The 17630-nt window shown below is 38.4% G+C and overlaps 1 protein-coding gene across 7 annotated transcripts in view; it reads right to left on the bottom strand.

Moving 5' to 3' along the window:
* KIAA0232 (KIAA0232 ortholog) overlaps positions 1–17630 on the bottom strand; it is a 68354-nt gene that overhangs the window by 33676 nt on the left and 17048 nt on the right. For 3 of the 7 annotated variants that reach the window (XM_087721873.1, XM_087721874.1, XM_087721880.1), the window contains exons 2-5: positions 10845–11349; positions 6888–7025; positions 3409–3475; positions 2118–2202 (exon numbers count right to left, since the gene is read on the bottom strand). In XM_087721873.1, the coding sequence (XP_087577999.1) occupies positions 2118–2202; positions 3409–3475; positions 6888–7025; positions 10845–11075 (521 nt within the window). In that variant the 5' untranslated portion in view covers positions 11076–11349. Of the gene's footprint in view, positions 1–2117; positions 2203–3408; positions 3495–6887; positions 7026–10844; positions 11350–17630 lie in introns of all 7 variants that reach the window. The other 4 variants (XM_087721876.1, XM_087721878.1, XM_087721875.1 and 1 more) reach the window with 2 other exon arrangements.

Below are 17630 nucleotides of genomic sequence, written 5' to 3'. Positions count from 1 at the left end.
AAGCCTTCTAATGTCTGGTCCGACGAACACACTTTCCTTCAATTTTGCCTCCGACAGGCATGGCAACTTGGTGACCAAGTATTTGAAGCATTCCCCATCTCTTGGAAGTGATTTTACCAATTGCTTCATCAATCCCAATTTTATGTGGAGAGGTGGTAGAAGAACTTTATGGGAAGGTACCAAAGTTTCTTGGAGGACATTTTTTTCACCGAATGTTAGCGCCCTCGTCTGCCAACTCTTCTTGGTCCAGTGATTTTGTCGGTCTCGACTGTCCCATAGACACAGAAAACAAGGGTATTTGGTATACCCAGCTTGCTGCCCAAGCAGCATGCACAAGACCGTCAAGTCCCCACACACTTGCCAAACATGGTCTTCATATTTAAGTTCACGAAGAACCAATTCCAAGTTCTTGTAGGTTTCCTTCAAGTGTACGGAATGACCTACAGGTATGCAAGCGTAAAAACCACTGTCGAGTAAAACTGCTTTGAGACTTCTTTTTGAAGAATCTATAAAAAGACGCCATTGCTCTCAATCATATTGGATTTTAAATTGACCCATCAGACCTTCGACATCGATGCAATAAACCAACTTGTCTTCCTGGGCGAAGTAAGGAAGGAACTCCTTTTCACAATGTCTGAACCGTGAAGATGACACTCCTGGCAACAATTAATTCCTGCTTTTCAGCCTTGATCCGAGTAACTCAGTGACATCTTTGGGAAGATTCAAGTCTCTTACCAAATCATTCATCTCCTCTTGAGAAAACAATTTTGGTCTTGTATCATCTTCAAAGTCAGAACCTGATTCGTCATCTGATTCAGGTATGACTTCACCTAGCAGGGGGCTTGGGTACTGGTATATCTGTACCATGGGGGATGGGATGAATTTCTGATTGAAGATTGGGGTATGAAATGGAATGCTTCCATTTGGAATTAAACCCTTTCACATTGCACGAACAAAAGTAACAGTCATCACTATGGTTCTTTTGCTCTCGCCATACCATAGGAATCCTATAGCGGAAAGATTTTTTCTTATCCTTGAACCAGTTTCGGAGGTCATCAACACACTGTTTGCAGACTTTATTAGGTGCCCAAACTTTATCTTGATCTCCAATTTTTAGTCCAAAGTATGCAAAGTATACTTTTTTCACAAAGTCTGTAATATTCTGCTGTTGCTTCAACACTGTATATTCACCACAGATGAAACAGAAACTGTCTGGCGAATTAATACTCTTTCACAGAGCCATAACATAACGGTTGAAGAATGACGAGCTAACATGAATTGCAATGAAAAAGTGTGAACAGCCTAGAACCAAGACCCTGATGATGATTCGTGCACAAGTGTGGCATGCAGGAGAGAGCAGCTCTGGGTCTGTACACGAGACGTCACAGTGCTGGCCATGCCCCCTGCACTGACCAGAAATGCTTCTATCTGCCCTGTGTCTCCCTCCCACTGGATTCTTCAGGAAAAATTAACCCCTTCTACCATTAGAAGCACAGACTTAAAACTTGCTTATCTTATGTATATCTGTTATGTCCATCTGTTATCAGATTCATGCATGTAACAGAGCCTTAAGTTATGAACATTAACTAAAGTTTGTAACTGACAACAAATAATGCCACAATTCTGCCCTGAAAAAAGCATGTAAAATACACCAACAATTATTTTTCTCAGAGTATTTGTATTGCTTGCATTCTGTATATTCCTTTCCCTCTAATGTCTTGGTATCTCCATAGAGATGACAAGATGTCAGGACACTATGCTTGATGTTTCTAGGTTGTAGCACGCTTCTCTACTCCAAATTATTAATTTGTGTCTCATTATTTCACTAAAAATATAATTTCACAATAAAAACATGAAGATATATATGTTACTGTTGAGGATAAAACTCAATGTTATCACTCACTAAATGGAAAAGAAACTATATTGGAATGAAACAGTTCATCTAAACTAATACTACTTTTTTTAAAAGTGTAATGATCCATTAAAAACATTTTAATAGAAAATGATAGCTGGAATTCATTACTTCATGGCTAATACTATTGCAGAAAATATGCATGCTTTTTCAATTTAGAAGAATAAAATAATTAAGAGGGTGTTTTTTAAGAAATGCAACATACATTTCTACTTGATCTTTTGCTGCAGGAGATAAATCTATTTCAGGAGGCAAAGAGTCCTCAAGTCTTTTTGAAATCTTCTCCTCCGCTATTAAAAAAAAGTCAGTACAAAAATCTGATCAGACTCATTTTGAAATAAATACAAATATGCAATCATCAATTCCATATTCTGGCCCACAAGCTTATGTTAAGAATGTATACACTGAATATACAAATGAATTAATTACATCATCCACATTTTTTAACAGTAAACTATTTCATCTATCTGGATATTGGTAGGGAGTTATCAAATTAGTGATGAAGCTCCCACACAAAGTTCTAAACCATGAGTGGCATTATTTACAATTTGTTGAAAAAGTACACGATATATACTTAAAATAGTCACAACTAATTTTCTCAAAGATTTCCAACAGGACCAAAAGAAAATATTATCCCATTAGGATTGCTCTAAGGAAATTCTGAGAATAATTAAATTTCTTAATTGGTGGCGTGGTGGCGCAGTGGTCAGAATGCAGTATTTCAGGCTAATTCTGACAACTGCCAGCAGTTTGGCTCAAGGTTGACTCAGACCTCCATGGCTATCATACTATTGATTACATACTAATATCAACATGTTTTATTCAACTCTGAAATAATCCCTTGCACTGATAGTAACTACTTCCCTATATTGAAATCATTCAATTTTAATCATTTAATTTTAACATTTCACCTAGCATCTAGTTCAATCTAATTCAGAAATAAAAATCGTCTTTAGTTAAGTGACTAACTGCAAGAGTTGCACTAGCCTCCAATTTCTTTAGCTTCCTCCAAAGCTTTATTAAACAATTAATCATGTCAGTGATTGATGCCCCCAAACCATTAAATACTTACCAAGCATTTCATCTCGGCTCCCCTGACCGTGTCCGCCCTATTACTACTGAAGAAATCCACAACTTGATCTCCCAAATCTAATAAAAGGACTGGAGGGGACTTGATATAAGAATGATAGTGCTGTATATTGGTATCGTTTTTTGCACATATGATTTCTATGCAGATCTCAATGAAAGGCACCACTTTGTAAAATCCCTATTTTTAAAAAGGCATACAAGCTTAATCCAGCTAAATACTGTCCAGTCATCCTATTAAGTATAAGCAAATTATATGCCAAGCACAATTATAAAAATCTAATGGATTCAGAGAAAAATCCTAACCTCAGAACAAATTGGCTTTAGGTCAGGATTTTACATTTCTGATCAAGGAGCCACATTCCCACTTAACATGTTCCAAGAAATCTCATCCCAAAATGGAATCTCACCTTGTTCGCTCTGGAGATCTTTTAGCCTGGAACAAAGTTCCTCAACTAATGTCTCAATCCCAGAACTCTGCAATTTAAAAAACACACTAAACTGAATTATTTATAGCTGAACTTTCATAAAATGCATGTCTAGTGATTATTTACATTACTAAAAAATAATGCAAAAAGAATTTGCAAGTCTTTTTTTATGCATTTGCTGTAAAATTAAAATATACTTTTCCTCAATTTTATATCACTGATTTCATCTAGATATATATACAGGATTACTGCTCTCTAAATAATGGGAAGATTGGTCTTAAGGCCAAAATAAAATTAATGAAGCAGAAGAATATATTGTTTCAAAGATGTGCTTAAAAAGGCAACTGGACTTTTTTTTTATTTTTCTTGAAGATATTTTACATCTTATCCAAGAAGCTTCTTCAGTTCTAACTAACTGGTGGAAATAGAAAGGATTTATAGTCTTTGCAGTCAGCTAGCTGATTAACACTCTGAGGGTCCATTGAAATCACCTGGAGGTTAATCACCTGGGTCCTCAAAGCCACCAGAATAAGAATGCAACACATGTGGAACTGTGAATTAAGAAGACAGGTGGTATTGTATCCCTCCCCTTCTGTTGAGAGAGGACTGTTCAATTTTAACATAGATAGCATCTTTGATTCCTCTTTCAAGATTGTTCTTTGTCCAGAATGTAAACTTTGTTGTCTTCAAAGGATTGGCCCTTTTCTTTCAGGTAGAGATGGACTACTAAATTCTGTCCTGCTGAGTTGGTTCTTCTGTGTTTGTATCATGATTTGTGTAATGGTTATTTTGTTTTCCCAGTGTACACATCTGAACATGCCTCACTGCACTGTACTGAATATACAAAATTACTCTGTTTGTGTCTAGCTGTTTTGTCATTGGTGTGCACTAGCTTCTATCTTAGTGTTCCTGGTTTAAAGTGTGTATGCATGTTGTGTTTGTTGAAAATCCATGTGAGCTTTTCTGATATTCCTGCAACTTATGGCATGATAACGATGCTCCATGTGTATTTCTTTTTTTCTCTGTTAGGGTTAGGGAACAACATTACATTTGTTGCAGGAATATCAGAAAAGGACCATTAAAGGATCACATTGTTCCTTCGAAGATTTTAATGTGACATTTGCTTCAATTCTATGCCAATTTCACAAAGGCAACCATAAATAAATTCTTCCGCCTGTATTTTGAAGACTAAAAAAATTAAGAACCAAAGTCATTAATTATAACATACATAGCAATGATTCAGTTAAGAAATAATAGTCTATATCTATTAGCACTTAATAGCTCCATAAGTAATTTACAGTACTATATTTTTAATCTATAATGTATCAGCTAACATAAAGCTTCCCAATAACAGGTAGTAATTGTTCTACCAATTTTTTATTAGTCCGATCCCACTTTGAGTACTATATTGGCTGGAACGCTTAAGAAGGATTCAAGCAAACTGAAACAAAGTCTGAGAATGCCAGTGGAGATTATCAGAATATTAGCAACTAATTCTTATGAAAAAATCTGGAAACATTTAGTCTTCAGGAGAGAAGCATAAGGAGAAATGACAGTTAGTTAGATTTGCCTAACATAAGCAGCATAAAATATTTGTAAGAAAATATTGAAAGGCTGCCATATTTAAGGGGGATTGAGAAACCTGCTCCTTTATCATTTCAGAGGAAAGAATAATGGGTTTATGTTACAGGAAGGCAAGTTCTGATTGAATATTACAAATAATTTCCTAATATTTACAACAAATGAGCTATATCAGTGATCCCCCACCTTTCTAGCTCCATGGACTGGCAGAAGCAGGAGGGTAGGGGGGAAAGAGATGGTTTTGTGCCTGCATCCTGTGCAAATGAAACTTCATGGACCTGCCTGCCATTTGCACAGCCGGGGGATTGGGGACTCCTGAGTTATATAATCAATTATCCAGAGGTAGCAGCTCTCTTATACCAGATTTATTCAACCAGAAGTTAGCAGTTAATGTTGTCTTAAATGGGACTGATGACTTACAACCACAATTGAGCCCAAAATTTCCATTACCAAGCAAAATAGTTGTTAAGTGAGTTTTGCCCCATTTTATGTGAACCTGGCTTCTCCATTGACTTTGCTTGTCAGAAAGTCACAAAAGGTAATGACCTCAGGACACTGCAATATTCATAAATACATGCCAGTTGCTAAGCCTCTGAATTTTAATAATGTGACCATGGGGATGCTGCAACAGTCATTAAGTGTTTTCAGTGCCACTGTAACTTCAAAGTCACTAAATGAATGGTTGTAAGTCGAGATCTACCTATACACCTTTTTTATGGTTTCTTTGAATCAGTGTTGTCTCCTAGCGACTGGTAGACATGTTCCTATACTTTTCTTGGCAAGATTTCAGAAGTGATTTTCCATTGTCCACTTCCTAGAGCTAAGAGAGAATGATGTGCCAAAGGTCACCCAGCTGCCTTTGTGCCCAAGGTGGGATTAGAACCTATGGTTTCCTGAGTTCCAGCCTGATGCCTGAGCCGCTCCACTAAACTCTCTCTTACAAATACATTTCAAACAACGCAATAGTTACTCCTCTTTCTATAATACATTTTCCATAACTGAATACAATATGCAAACAGAAAACATAACATTATAATAAAAAAAACTGAAAAAGAAATATAGAATACATTTTCATAGTTACATATACAGATATAAAAGTTTGACATAACTAGTTTACATCAGTAAGTGATTCATTTATAAGTTGTCCTTAACATGAACTCCGCAGACCATTGACTATTTGTGGCCATATTTTTTATCTTTCCCATCCTGAAGAATTAGTTGTAAGCGACCTTAAAAGAATCATTCTTTTCCAAATAGTAATTTCTCTGCAACAGGAATACAATCCAAAAAATAAATGCTTAAAATTAGTGAGAGATTGTTCTGAGCAGTAGTTAAATTGTATCTTCCTTACTTTTACTTTCCTTTTTTGAGTTTAATTCATCTGATGATTTAAATTAATTTTATCACCAAAATATTAATGCGAAAACCTGAAGCTTAATGGAAATGGCCAAGCAAATAGCAGGATGGAAGAGTTCTCTCTTGAATCTTCCTGAAAAGAGCATAGAGAATTTAAATTAGTCTGCTGGATTAGGCTATGCTGAAAAATAGAACTGGACACTGGTATTACCATCGAAATTTGCTATTTACCCATGCACAACAAAAGTAGCGAGCATCTTAAGAACTGCTTGGGGGTTACTTATGGTCAGCCTATTTTAGTCCTATTATAAATGATTATGGATTTAAGTTTAATAAACGGCAAATGCAGAAATTAACAGGTTCACATTAAATACAGACTCCATTCTATTCCATTTAATTATATTGAAAATTATTTCCAAAGTAACAATTTCAACTAGATTTTTAGTGAACAAAATGTTATGCTATTTTATATCACAATTAAGAATCAGAATTTAAACATAACTGACTATATTGTTAGTCCTTACTTCATCAGAAGCAGAGCGAAGACATTGAACAGCAGCCTGTTTCTTCATTTCTTCTAATGTAAGATCAGAGCACTTTTTCTTACTTTTCCCCCATTTCTTGTAAGCTCCCTTTTCCCAGCCCAGGAAGATGTCATTCTCCTAAAAAAAATTGAAAATCATAATAACTGCAATATTTTCTTGTCTTTGCAATTCTTAATGACTTTTAAGAGACACACTTTTGGGGGGGGGGGCGTGGAATATGAGTCTGGAAAGATTAACTACAGATATATATTCTATGAGCCTATTTACTACAATTCTTGGTTTTTCTTATATATTGACATTTTATACCCCATCCTTGCAAGATATTTCTCCAGTTTTACTATTTTTACTATTCAAAATGCAATGTAACAGTAATATTTATTGAAATTAGTAGCAGCAACATCTTAAAATAGCAGATAGTAAAACTGGGTAAAAACCAACTTAGTGACTAGGAACATTAAATTGACTTTCTGCCAAAATGACACTAAAACAGGAACTATGCAGACTGTATTCCATTAATCAGAATATTAAATACCAAATAAAGAAGTGAATGAAACCAGCAACTAGGGACACAATGTTCAAGTTAAATGTACAAGAACTGGAGAAAAAAGTACATGAAACAACTAAAGGCAAAAGTGAGAGAGGGGGAGATGAAAACACTCAAGTTGTCCTTAGAGTCTCTGGATAAGCAGATTTTGCCTGAAGTGGAAAGGCTAAAGCAGATATAATCCCAATCCAATATCATACTTATCTTGAGAAGTACTAAAAAAACTCCCTCATCCATGTAACAGAAAATATCAATAATTTTTCATTATGCTCATATGCTGCCACTTGGTGACTGACTCCTTCTGCATGACAATTCAAAGACTATGAACTTTTTTCCTCCCCAATGGTCTCAAGTTGATAATTTTCCTCAATGAATAAACACATATAATGTTTTGACTTATTTGCTTCACTGGGTTCTCTTTATCTAGTTTTAGAACTTGCAAGGAGAACAAATTATATTTGAGGCATATTTATATTTATACAGAAATATTGAAAATTCAAAAGATTCACAAACTTTTAAGCACCATATTCCTAGTGAATGTGAGTGGGATCATTTCAAACATACATAATTCAACAAAAAAAGCTCATCTATACTTCCTAGTTATCCAAACTACTGACTATCATTAGTTTGGATTATTTCTTCTATGGTTCAATTCTGCTTTAATTTTTTTTTACTTAATATACAATTGTATCTTAAGTCCTTTCTTCTTTCTTTTGTTTTCCCCCGAATTATATTATAGCAAGTCTCCCATTTCTTCAATGTATTTGAGCAGAAAATAAGCCGCTGCTTATCAGATGCTTGCAGCATAAATTGTACCAGAAATATTGCTTCTACTCAAGCTAGGTGCTAGAGATTATGGTAATTTTTACTATTTAAGATAATTAAAAGAAGAAATAATATACTAGAAAAAGGTTAAAACAAAGCTATATTAATACATCAGAAAGACATACAGAGACAAAATGATAAAACAAAGAGTTCTTTGGCATTTGGCTTTCAAGTTTCAAAATTATCTGTTTCCTCTGATTTTTCTGTTTTACTCTGTGGTAGAGGTAGAATTGATGTAGGAAAACAAAGTAACAACGGATTCTCTGCTACTAATTTCTAATAGAAAGCGGCAATTTTATATACAGAATAAGCATGCCAAATTACATCTCTGTACAACAATAAGCTTCTCATACTTACATATATATATATATATATATATGTATATATATCAGCACAAATACAACATATATATATTATACATATATATATGTATAATTTTCTGCAAAGTATAATGCAGTTGAAGAGATGGTTCCTTTGAGGAACAAGAGTTAAGATTTCTAGAAAGAAGCAGCAGAACAAATATAACTACTTATATTTCAACACCTGCAAAAGTAATCAATGAGCCATATCAACTGAAATCGTGGAATATAGGATATGCATATGCGCATACCCCAAATAAAGCAAAAACACATTTTGCAATTTGCATTGGTTGACCATGTATGGTATGACAAGGAGGATACTTTCCTAGAGTCAAAACAGGGCTATGAAAGTAACTGCATCACTGCTCAATGCCTAAGAAAAAGCCCCTACCAAAACATTTCTGAGACTCTCCCTTAGCACTGCATCAGTCTTCTCCAGGAAGACTGCAGCACAGAAAGCAGAGATGAACTGGGAAGGGGCCAGAAAAGATGTAGCCAACAAGTGACATGTCAAAAAATGTCTAAGCAAATATTTCCAACAATGTTTGATGCTCATATCTGGAATTAAAACATGAACTTTACAATAACTCAACATTTAATTCTTTCCTACAAATTATGGTGAATTATAGAAAGAAAGTAAAGAATGTTAGTATCAAAACCTAAGCCTTAAGAATGGTGACTGCAACACTGTATAATATTGAATACATGAGTGCAGCTTTTAAATACATTTCCCAGCCATGTTCTTCTTTTTACGCATGACAGCAAAGCAATAAGAGGTAGGATTTTAGACCAATGGGATGCTTCAAACTGGAATGAAATAATGTGCCCTGAATGACTAGCCATGAGACAATTCACTGTGGGATAACTCACTGTAGCCAACTCGCCTCATGATAACTCAAGAGAGGGACAAGTAAAATTGTAGCTTACCCTAGCCTCAAAGACTTCTAACCTAAGAAGATTCAACCCTAAAGCAAGACAAGGCCTGCTGCAATTCAATTGTCCCAATTTTGAGTTATGTCATGTTGAATATCCCATGATGATTCGGTCGGGGCAAGTTGTCCTAACCCCTTCATAACTCAGGTATTCACAAAACATTATCTGAAGAGTATCACATAAAGGATGATTTGGGAAACAATCCTAATATAAGCCAATATAGTGATAATAGCATTCTTGCGACTTATTTTTTAAATTTTTTTGAAGGAAAAGCAATTACTCCCATAATACTATAACCATAGCTTTTCTAGACCAAGTCATATGTTATTCACTTATATGAATGGTGTAATAAATGAGTAGTTAAAAGTTCCTATACACATTAAAAAACAGAAAACGAACATGAAAATAATACAAGATAATTTATAGCACAATTTCTGCCCGCAATTTCTAAACACGTATAAAACAGCAGCTTTTAGTACAGCAAAAGTAGACTTTTCTGTTCTTTAAAATTTTCTTTTTTAAAAGGATCTAAAAAGATTTAGCACAGTTCACTACAAACATTTAAGACTTTTAAAATACAATGCCTTTCTAATGAAATATAGGTAGCCCTCAACTTATGACCACAATTGAAGCCAAAGATAAATATGTTGCTAAGGGAGACATTTATTAAGTAATTTTTGCTCCATTTTACCTTTCTTGATACAGTTGTTAAGTAAATAACGGCAGTTGTAAATTACATAATTGTTAATTGAATCTGGCTTCCCCAATGACTTTACTTGCCAGAAGGTCACAAAAAGTAATCACATGACCCTGGGACACTGCAACCGTCATAAATATGAACCAATTGCAAAGCATTCAAATTTTGATCATGTGACCACTGTGATACTGAAACTGTCATAAGTGTGAAAAACAATCATAAATCACTTTTTCAATACTGCTGTGACTCTGAACGGTTACTAAATAAATAGTTGTAAGTTGTAGACATAGTACTAATTGCTAGACTTAAAAATCATATTTCTTAAAAGCTATGTCCCATCTTCCAAACTGTATCACAAATTATTTTTGAAGTTCAGTTTTACAAAGGCATTCTGTCATGATGGTTATTTTATCAAACAACCCATGGAGTATATCTAAATTTTGGGATAAGCTTCAAAAGTCCCAAGTTTCCTGCTCTAAAAATATGAAACTATGATGTATTATTTATTATAATAGCACACACAGATAATTTAAAACATACTTATTTTTCAGTGCAGCACATCTAAAATATGTAAATACCTGTTCCTGAAGATCGTAGTCATAATTATCATGCAGCAGAAGACTGAGGACATAGCGAGTATAAATCATGGCATCAATGCCACATTTTTCTAGCTCTTGTCCCAGCCAGGTCTGCACAGGGCCCAAAGCCTGAAGCAGAGACATTTCTGAAACAGATACAGGACCCAGACAGGAGCTTGAGGAGCTTTCAGATGGCAAACCATCCACAACAACTGTATAGACTAGGTGCATGAATCTAGGTGGCTTTCATCCTTAGAACATGAAGCATTTTCTGTAGATGATATTCCGTGGGAACCTGGAGGTAGATATTTTCACTCCAGTACAGAGGAGACACGCTTGACATCTAGGACAATCATTTATATTTGCTGGCAGTTAACAGTCTAAAGACAAGACCCACTCTTCAGGCATAACCAGAGTATACTAAATCTTAACAGGAAACACATGTTTATGTGCATTTTTCTACCTTAATTTCACATTGAAGCCAGATGTAAATCCCCAGCAGGACCTATAAAAAGGGGAAAAAAGAAATTGTGACTTGTATTAAGAAAACAGGTAGCAATTAAGATGTCTCTCTCTTTCTCTCTCTCTCTCTCTCTTCCTCCCTCCCTCCCTCTCTGCAGTAATCAAACTTGGCCTCCTATAAATGGAGCATACAATAAAAGTCAAGTCTCACAGAAAGAATTAGACATGCACCTGCTTAGAATGCTGAGAAGTTAGAATTTTAAAAAACTTGAGGAGCTTCTTCCAAAGCACTTGCCTTCTCAACATTTAGAAATACAAACTACCTATGAATGCATTCACCATGTTAGAACTCACTAACTTGATTTTCATGCACCCCATGTTACATTAGCAGTAAGCAGTGAACATGCTTATATCTTATTCTCCAAGGCACCTAAGGGTAGAACAAGAAGCAATGGGTGGAAACTAATCAAGGAGAGAAGCAATTTAGAACTGAGGAGAAAATTTCCTGACAGTTAGAACAATTAATCAGTGGAACAGCTTGCCTCCAGAAGTTGTGAATGCCCCAACACTGGAAGTCTTTAAGAAGATGTTGGATAGCCATTTGTCTGAAGCGATATAGGGTTTCCTGCCTAGGCAGGGGGTTGGACTAGAAGACCTCCCAAGGTCCCTTCCAACTCTGCTATTCTATTATATTATAACAAATGGAATATGAATAGAATTTTAGTATAATGGTAGTGCCTTGTTAGTTGAAAGAACTACAATTATTATGTGTGAAGTACCAAAGAAAGAAAGAAAATGCCAAACTAGTCAAAAATCTGCTAAATTAAGTTTTAGAAATATTCATTTATATAAAAAATGAAGTTAGTTAATGATTAAGAGCACATAATTAAGAATATGTGGAACATTAATTATGTTATAGTATTGCATTCTCCACTGTGTTAGAGAATAATCTCACAATCATAGCTCTAACTCTAGAATGTTCTATTCCTCCTTTATACTATGTCCACCACACAAAAACCCACTTCCAGTTTGAAGGGTTAGTTTCCACCAGTATAAAACCACTGAGCCATCCAGAAATTGTGAGAGGAATTGAATGACTGCCATTTTAAAAAAAATTCCTATGTTTAACTACTTAATAATTAATTTTCTAACGTCTGAAAACTATGAAAAAGCTATGAAAGAAAGAAAAGCTCAGGTTTCCAGTTCTAAATGTATATTGAAATAAAAGATGGTGCAGATAATTAGTTTTATCTTAGGATTTTAGAAACACAGAAGATACATCAGATATGCATGAATTTACAAAAATGTTGCCAACTATATGCCCATTTGTGAGAGCCAAGCATCTATCCAGAACAAGCTGCTATTGCAGGACAACCTTGGTGGGATCACTGCTCATAACCTAGTGAGCAATTTCTTTAACACTAGGGAATGGCAATCAGTTCATTATTCCATTTGCTCTGAGCAATCATCTTTGGAGTTTGATAACAACACTAGCGCAACAGGCCTGACTTCTACTAAGAGGATTACACTAAAAGAGATTACTGTATTGTGGGAGAACAAGGAGAATGGCCACTCAAACGTCCCTATCTCCAGCAGAGGGAGGGGCTGAAGTATCTGACTCTTACAAGTAATCCTCTATTTAGAACCATTTGTTCAGCGACCACTTGAAGTTACAATGGCATTGAATAAATGGTGGTTACAACTGTCCTTGGAGTTTTGGGTAGCCATGAAATCATGTTCTTGGCAACTCATTTGCATTTACACATGGCAGCCATCTGCAACCTTCCATGCTGACTTCTCCAGAAAATCAAAAGGGAAACTGGGCAGGGAAGACTACAAGTCGCTGGAATAATCTCCCCCACTCATGCATCCCTTCAGCCCCTCTGTGATTGCACTGTGCTGGCACTTGCACACCCCTGTACAACCTTCCTGACCCATGCAGTGCCTCTTACACACTCCTGTGTACTCTCCCCAACCTGTGCAACACTTGTTAAGAGACCTCTTGCAACCTCCCTAACATGGACATCTTGGGCACACCTGTGCACTCTCCTTGACCTCCTAAATCCTTTTCACATGCTCATGTGTCCTTCCTGGCTTCCCCCGTATCTCTGCACATCCCCTTGTTTCCTCTCCCCCCAGCAATGCATGCCCTGGACTTACAATGTCGTGCTGGCTTACCCACTGACTTTGCACAATTCAGCTAATGATGGCAATTAGAACTGTAGGAATTGCCATTGCTAAGTGTACTGTATCACTTAGCAACTGAAAGTATGACCCAACTGCTGTTGTAAATTGAGGATGGCCTCTATATTACAGAGCATGTACAGATTATTTTCAAAAGATTTCCCAGTTCCAGAATTGTGTACATCTACTGGTGAAACTCGAAAAATTAGAATATCGTGCAAAAGTTCATTTATTTCAGAAATGCAATTTAAAAGGTGAAACTAATATATGAGATAGACTCATTGCATGCAAAGCAAGATAGTTCAAACCATGATTTGTCATAAATGTGATGATTATGGTTTACAGCTCATGAAAGCCCCAACTCCACAATCTCAGAAAATTAGAATATTACATGCAATCAATAAAACAAGGATTGTACATAGAACAATATGGGACTTCTGAAAAGTATAGGCATGCATATGTACTCAGTACTTGGTTTGGGCCCCTTTTGCAGCAATTACTGCCTCAATGTGGCGTTGCATGGAAGCTATCAGCCTGTGGCACTGCTTGTCTTATGGAAGACCAGGATGCTTCAATAGCGGCCTTCAGCTCTTCTGCATTGTTCAGTCTCATGTCTCTCATCTTTCTCTTGGCAATGCCCCATAGATTCTCTATGGGGTTCAGGTCAGGCGAGTTTGCTGGCCATTCAAGCACAGTAATCCCACAGCCATTGAACCAGGTTTTGGTGCTTTTGGCAGTGTGGGCAGGTGCCAAGTCCCGCTGGAAAAAGGGTGTTGGTCCTTACCTGATACTCCTATTCTCATAGTGGGTGAGTAGCATCCAGACTTGGTTGACTTCATCCGCTCATTGATTGGACTGAGTCCAATAAGACAATTAAGCCACGCCCATGCTGCCAGGCTAACCCAGCTTCCGGCAAAGGACTCTATCGGACTCAATGTGTCATCCTCTTCAGACAATTGTTGTAAACTAAAAATCGTTTTATTTTGCACAAAAAACACAAGTAGCAACATGCATTGAACGATCCAGAAAAAACATTACAAACCCAGGGAGGCTGGATGCTACTCCCCCACTATGAGAATAGGCGTATCGGGTAAGGACCAACACCCTTTCTCCATAGTGGAGGGAGCAGCATCCAGACTGGGACGTACCAAAGCCATGTCGTCCCTTGGGAGGGTCCATACAGGATCTATATACATATATACAAGAATTTGTCATGGTGATATATATATATACAGTACTTAAACATTGTGAGCTGTTTCACCATCTCTATGAACAGACTGTAATACCCTACGTCCAAAGGTGGCTTCAGCAGAGGCAAAGGAGTCTAATGTATAGTTCCTTATGAACGGGGAAGGGGATGCCCACGTAACAGTTCTACAAATTTCAGTCAAAGAGGCTTGCATAGCCTAGGCTGCTGAAGTAGACGCACTTCTCGTGGAATGGACTGTGATAGACCCTGGAACATGGGCCCCTTGTGCTTGGTAAGCAGTAGCAATACAGGCTCGCAACTATCTGCCTATGGTAGAAGATGTCACCTTATTCCCCAGGGATCTCGGCTGGAAAGAAACAAACAATGCTTCTGTCTTTCTGGTCGACAAGGTCCTTTTGAGATAAATCCTCTAAAGGATGAGAAGAATCTGGACAGAAATTAGGCAATATCAATTCCTGAGATCTATGAAAGAAAGAGCACACCTTGGGTATGAAGGAGGGGTCCAGCCTTAAAACCACCTTGTCATGGTGAAATATACATAACTCATCCCTTGTAGACAATGCCTGTAGCTCAGATACCCGCCTGGCAGAGGTGATGGCCACCAAAAAGGCCACCTTGAGAGTCAGGAACCTGAAAGAAACTTTCCGTAGCGGTTCAAAGGGGGCACATGTTAGAGCGTCCAATAGCTTGTGTAAATCCCAAGAAGGATACCTATGTACCGTGGGTGGCTTGAGATTAGAAGCACCCTTGAGAAACTGCCTGACCATAGGGTGCTGAGTCAGTGTTCGTGACCTGTCACAAAGAAACACAGAAGAGATTGCAGATACTTGTCTCCTGATGGTATTAAGAGCCAACCCTTTATCCAGACCCGCTTGAAGAAAGTCCAAGACCTGGGGGACTGTGGCTTGTACCAGGTCAAAATTCTTACTGGTGCAACATGTGCAGAATGAGTGCCATGTAGAACTGTAGATGCGCTCCGTGGATGGTCTACAGGCAGCCTGAATAGTCTGTATGACCCTGGAGGAATATTTGTCCTCCCTCAGGACGCTCTGCTCAAGTGCCAGGCGGTCAATTGGAGCCACTGAGGGTCCGGATGCTCCAGCGACCCCTGGCTGAGTGAAATAATTTCTTGAGGGATCTTCCAAGGTCTGTCCATAGAGAGAGATCAGAGGTTGGCGAACCAAGGTCGCCTGGGCCAATGTGGGGCAATCATCACCACCTCTGCCCCCTCCCGCAAGATATTTTGTATTACTCTGGGAATCAAGGGCAAAGGTGGGAAGGCATAAAGGAGTCCCCGGGGCCATCTGCAGCAAAGCGTCCACCCCCTCCGCGTTATGTGATGGGAACCGGGAATAAAACCTCGGGAGCTGGGCGTTGAGAGGGGTGGCAAACAGATCGACTTCCAAGTGGCCAAAAAAGGTCCACAATCGCCCGCAAGACTGCTGGCTGCAGCTGCCACTCCAAATTGCAAACCTCGGTCCGGCTGAGCCAGTTGGCCCTGACATTGTCCACCCCTGCTATATGCTCCGCAGTTATCAATAGCAAGTTCCTCATGGCCCAAAGCCCCAGTGTCTTGGCCTCCAGCATGAGGGACTTTGACCTAGTCACCCCCTGTCTGTTTATATGAGCCTTGGTGGCTATGTTGTCTGTGAGGACCAGAATATTTCTGCCACTGACAAATTGGCGAAACTGTTTGAGAGCCAGGCGGACTGCCCTGAGTTCCAACCAGTTTATGTTGTGAGCTAGTTCTGCCTGGCTCCATTGTCCCTGTGCCATCTGTGCCTGTAGATCCAAATAGACTGGCATCTGTAGTGACCGTCACACAGTCTGGAGTCCTGAAGTATTCCCCCTTGGTGATAGCTGGGGACCTCCACCAAAGCGAAATTTGGAATACTTCTGCAGGTAGCAGGACCTTGATCTGGGAGCAGTTCATGAGCCTTTGCTGAAATGGTAAAAGAACCATTGAAGGGCTCTGGTGTGAAAGCTGCCCAAGGGACAATGCCAATGGCTGACACCATGGTGCCTAACAACCTGGACAATGTAGCTAGGGACACCCTTCGCTCCCTGATGACCTAGGAAGCCAACTCCCTGAGGTTTTGCTGCCTCTCAGATGATAGAAAAACTGTGCCCGACAATGTATCTATTACAGCCCCAAGGTGGACTAGCCTTGTGGTAGGGTGCAGATGGCTTTTGGCCAAATTAACAGAGAAACCATGGTCTCTCAGGGTTGACATGGTAATGTCTAAGTCTCTTAGGGCACCATTAACAGAAGATGATTGCAAAAGAAGGTCATCCAAATAACATTGGATTTGTACAGATACTTGCCTCAGGTACTCTGCCAATGCTGCCATCACCTTCGTGAACACTTGAGGTGCAGATGACAAACCGAAGGATAAGGCCCGGTATTGGAAATGGTGCCCTAGGTAACAAAACCTTAGATATTGCCTGTGTTCAGGAGCTATGGGTATATGCAGGTAGTCCTCTGTAAGGTCTATGGAGGAGAGGAAGTTCCCCTGCCTTATACCTTCTAGAATGGAATGCAGCAAGTGCATTTTGAACCTCCGATAATCACAAAGTTGTTCAGACGCTTCAGATCAAGAATAGCTCTCCAGCCACCTGAGGCTTTTGGGATCACAAAAAGAATGGAGTAATAACCCTGACCCTGTTGAGCTGGAGGCACCAGCTGGATAGCCCTAATGTCCAATAGGTGTTGAATGGCCTCCTGCATAAGTTGCCTCCAGGTCGGGTTATTTGAGACCGGACCGATCCGGAAAAAGCTCGAGGGGCTGGAGAGGAATTTGATGGAAAGTCCTGATCTAATGGTGGACTGAGCCCATGCATTGGAGGAAGATAAGTCCCAATGATCGGCGAAATACGCCAGGCGTCCCCCAATGGGGGGAGAGCTGGGCCTATGTCTAGTTTGTACGGTA

The sequence above is a fragment of the Thamnophis sirtalis genome, unplaced genomic scaffold (assembly GCF_051295495.1).
Source record: "Thamnophis sirtalis isolate CommonGarterSnake01/CBP01778 unplaced genomic scaffold, rThaSir2_p1.2 scaffold_8, whole genome shotgun sequence".
NCBI lineage: Eukaryota > Metazoa > Chordata > Lepidosauria > Squamata > Natricidae > Thamnophis > Thamnophis sirtalis.
This window is presented reverse-complemented; position numbering and strand designations above follow the sequence as displayed.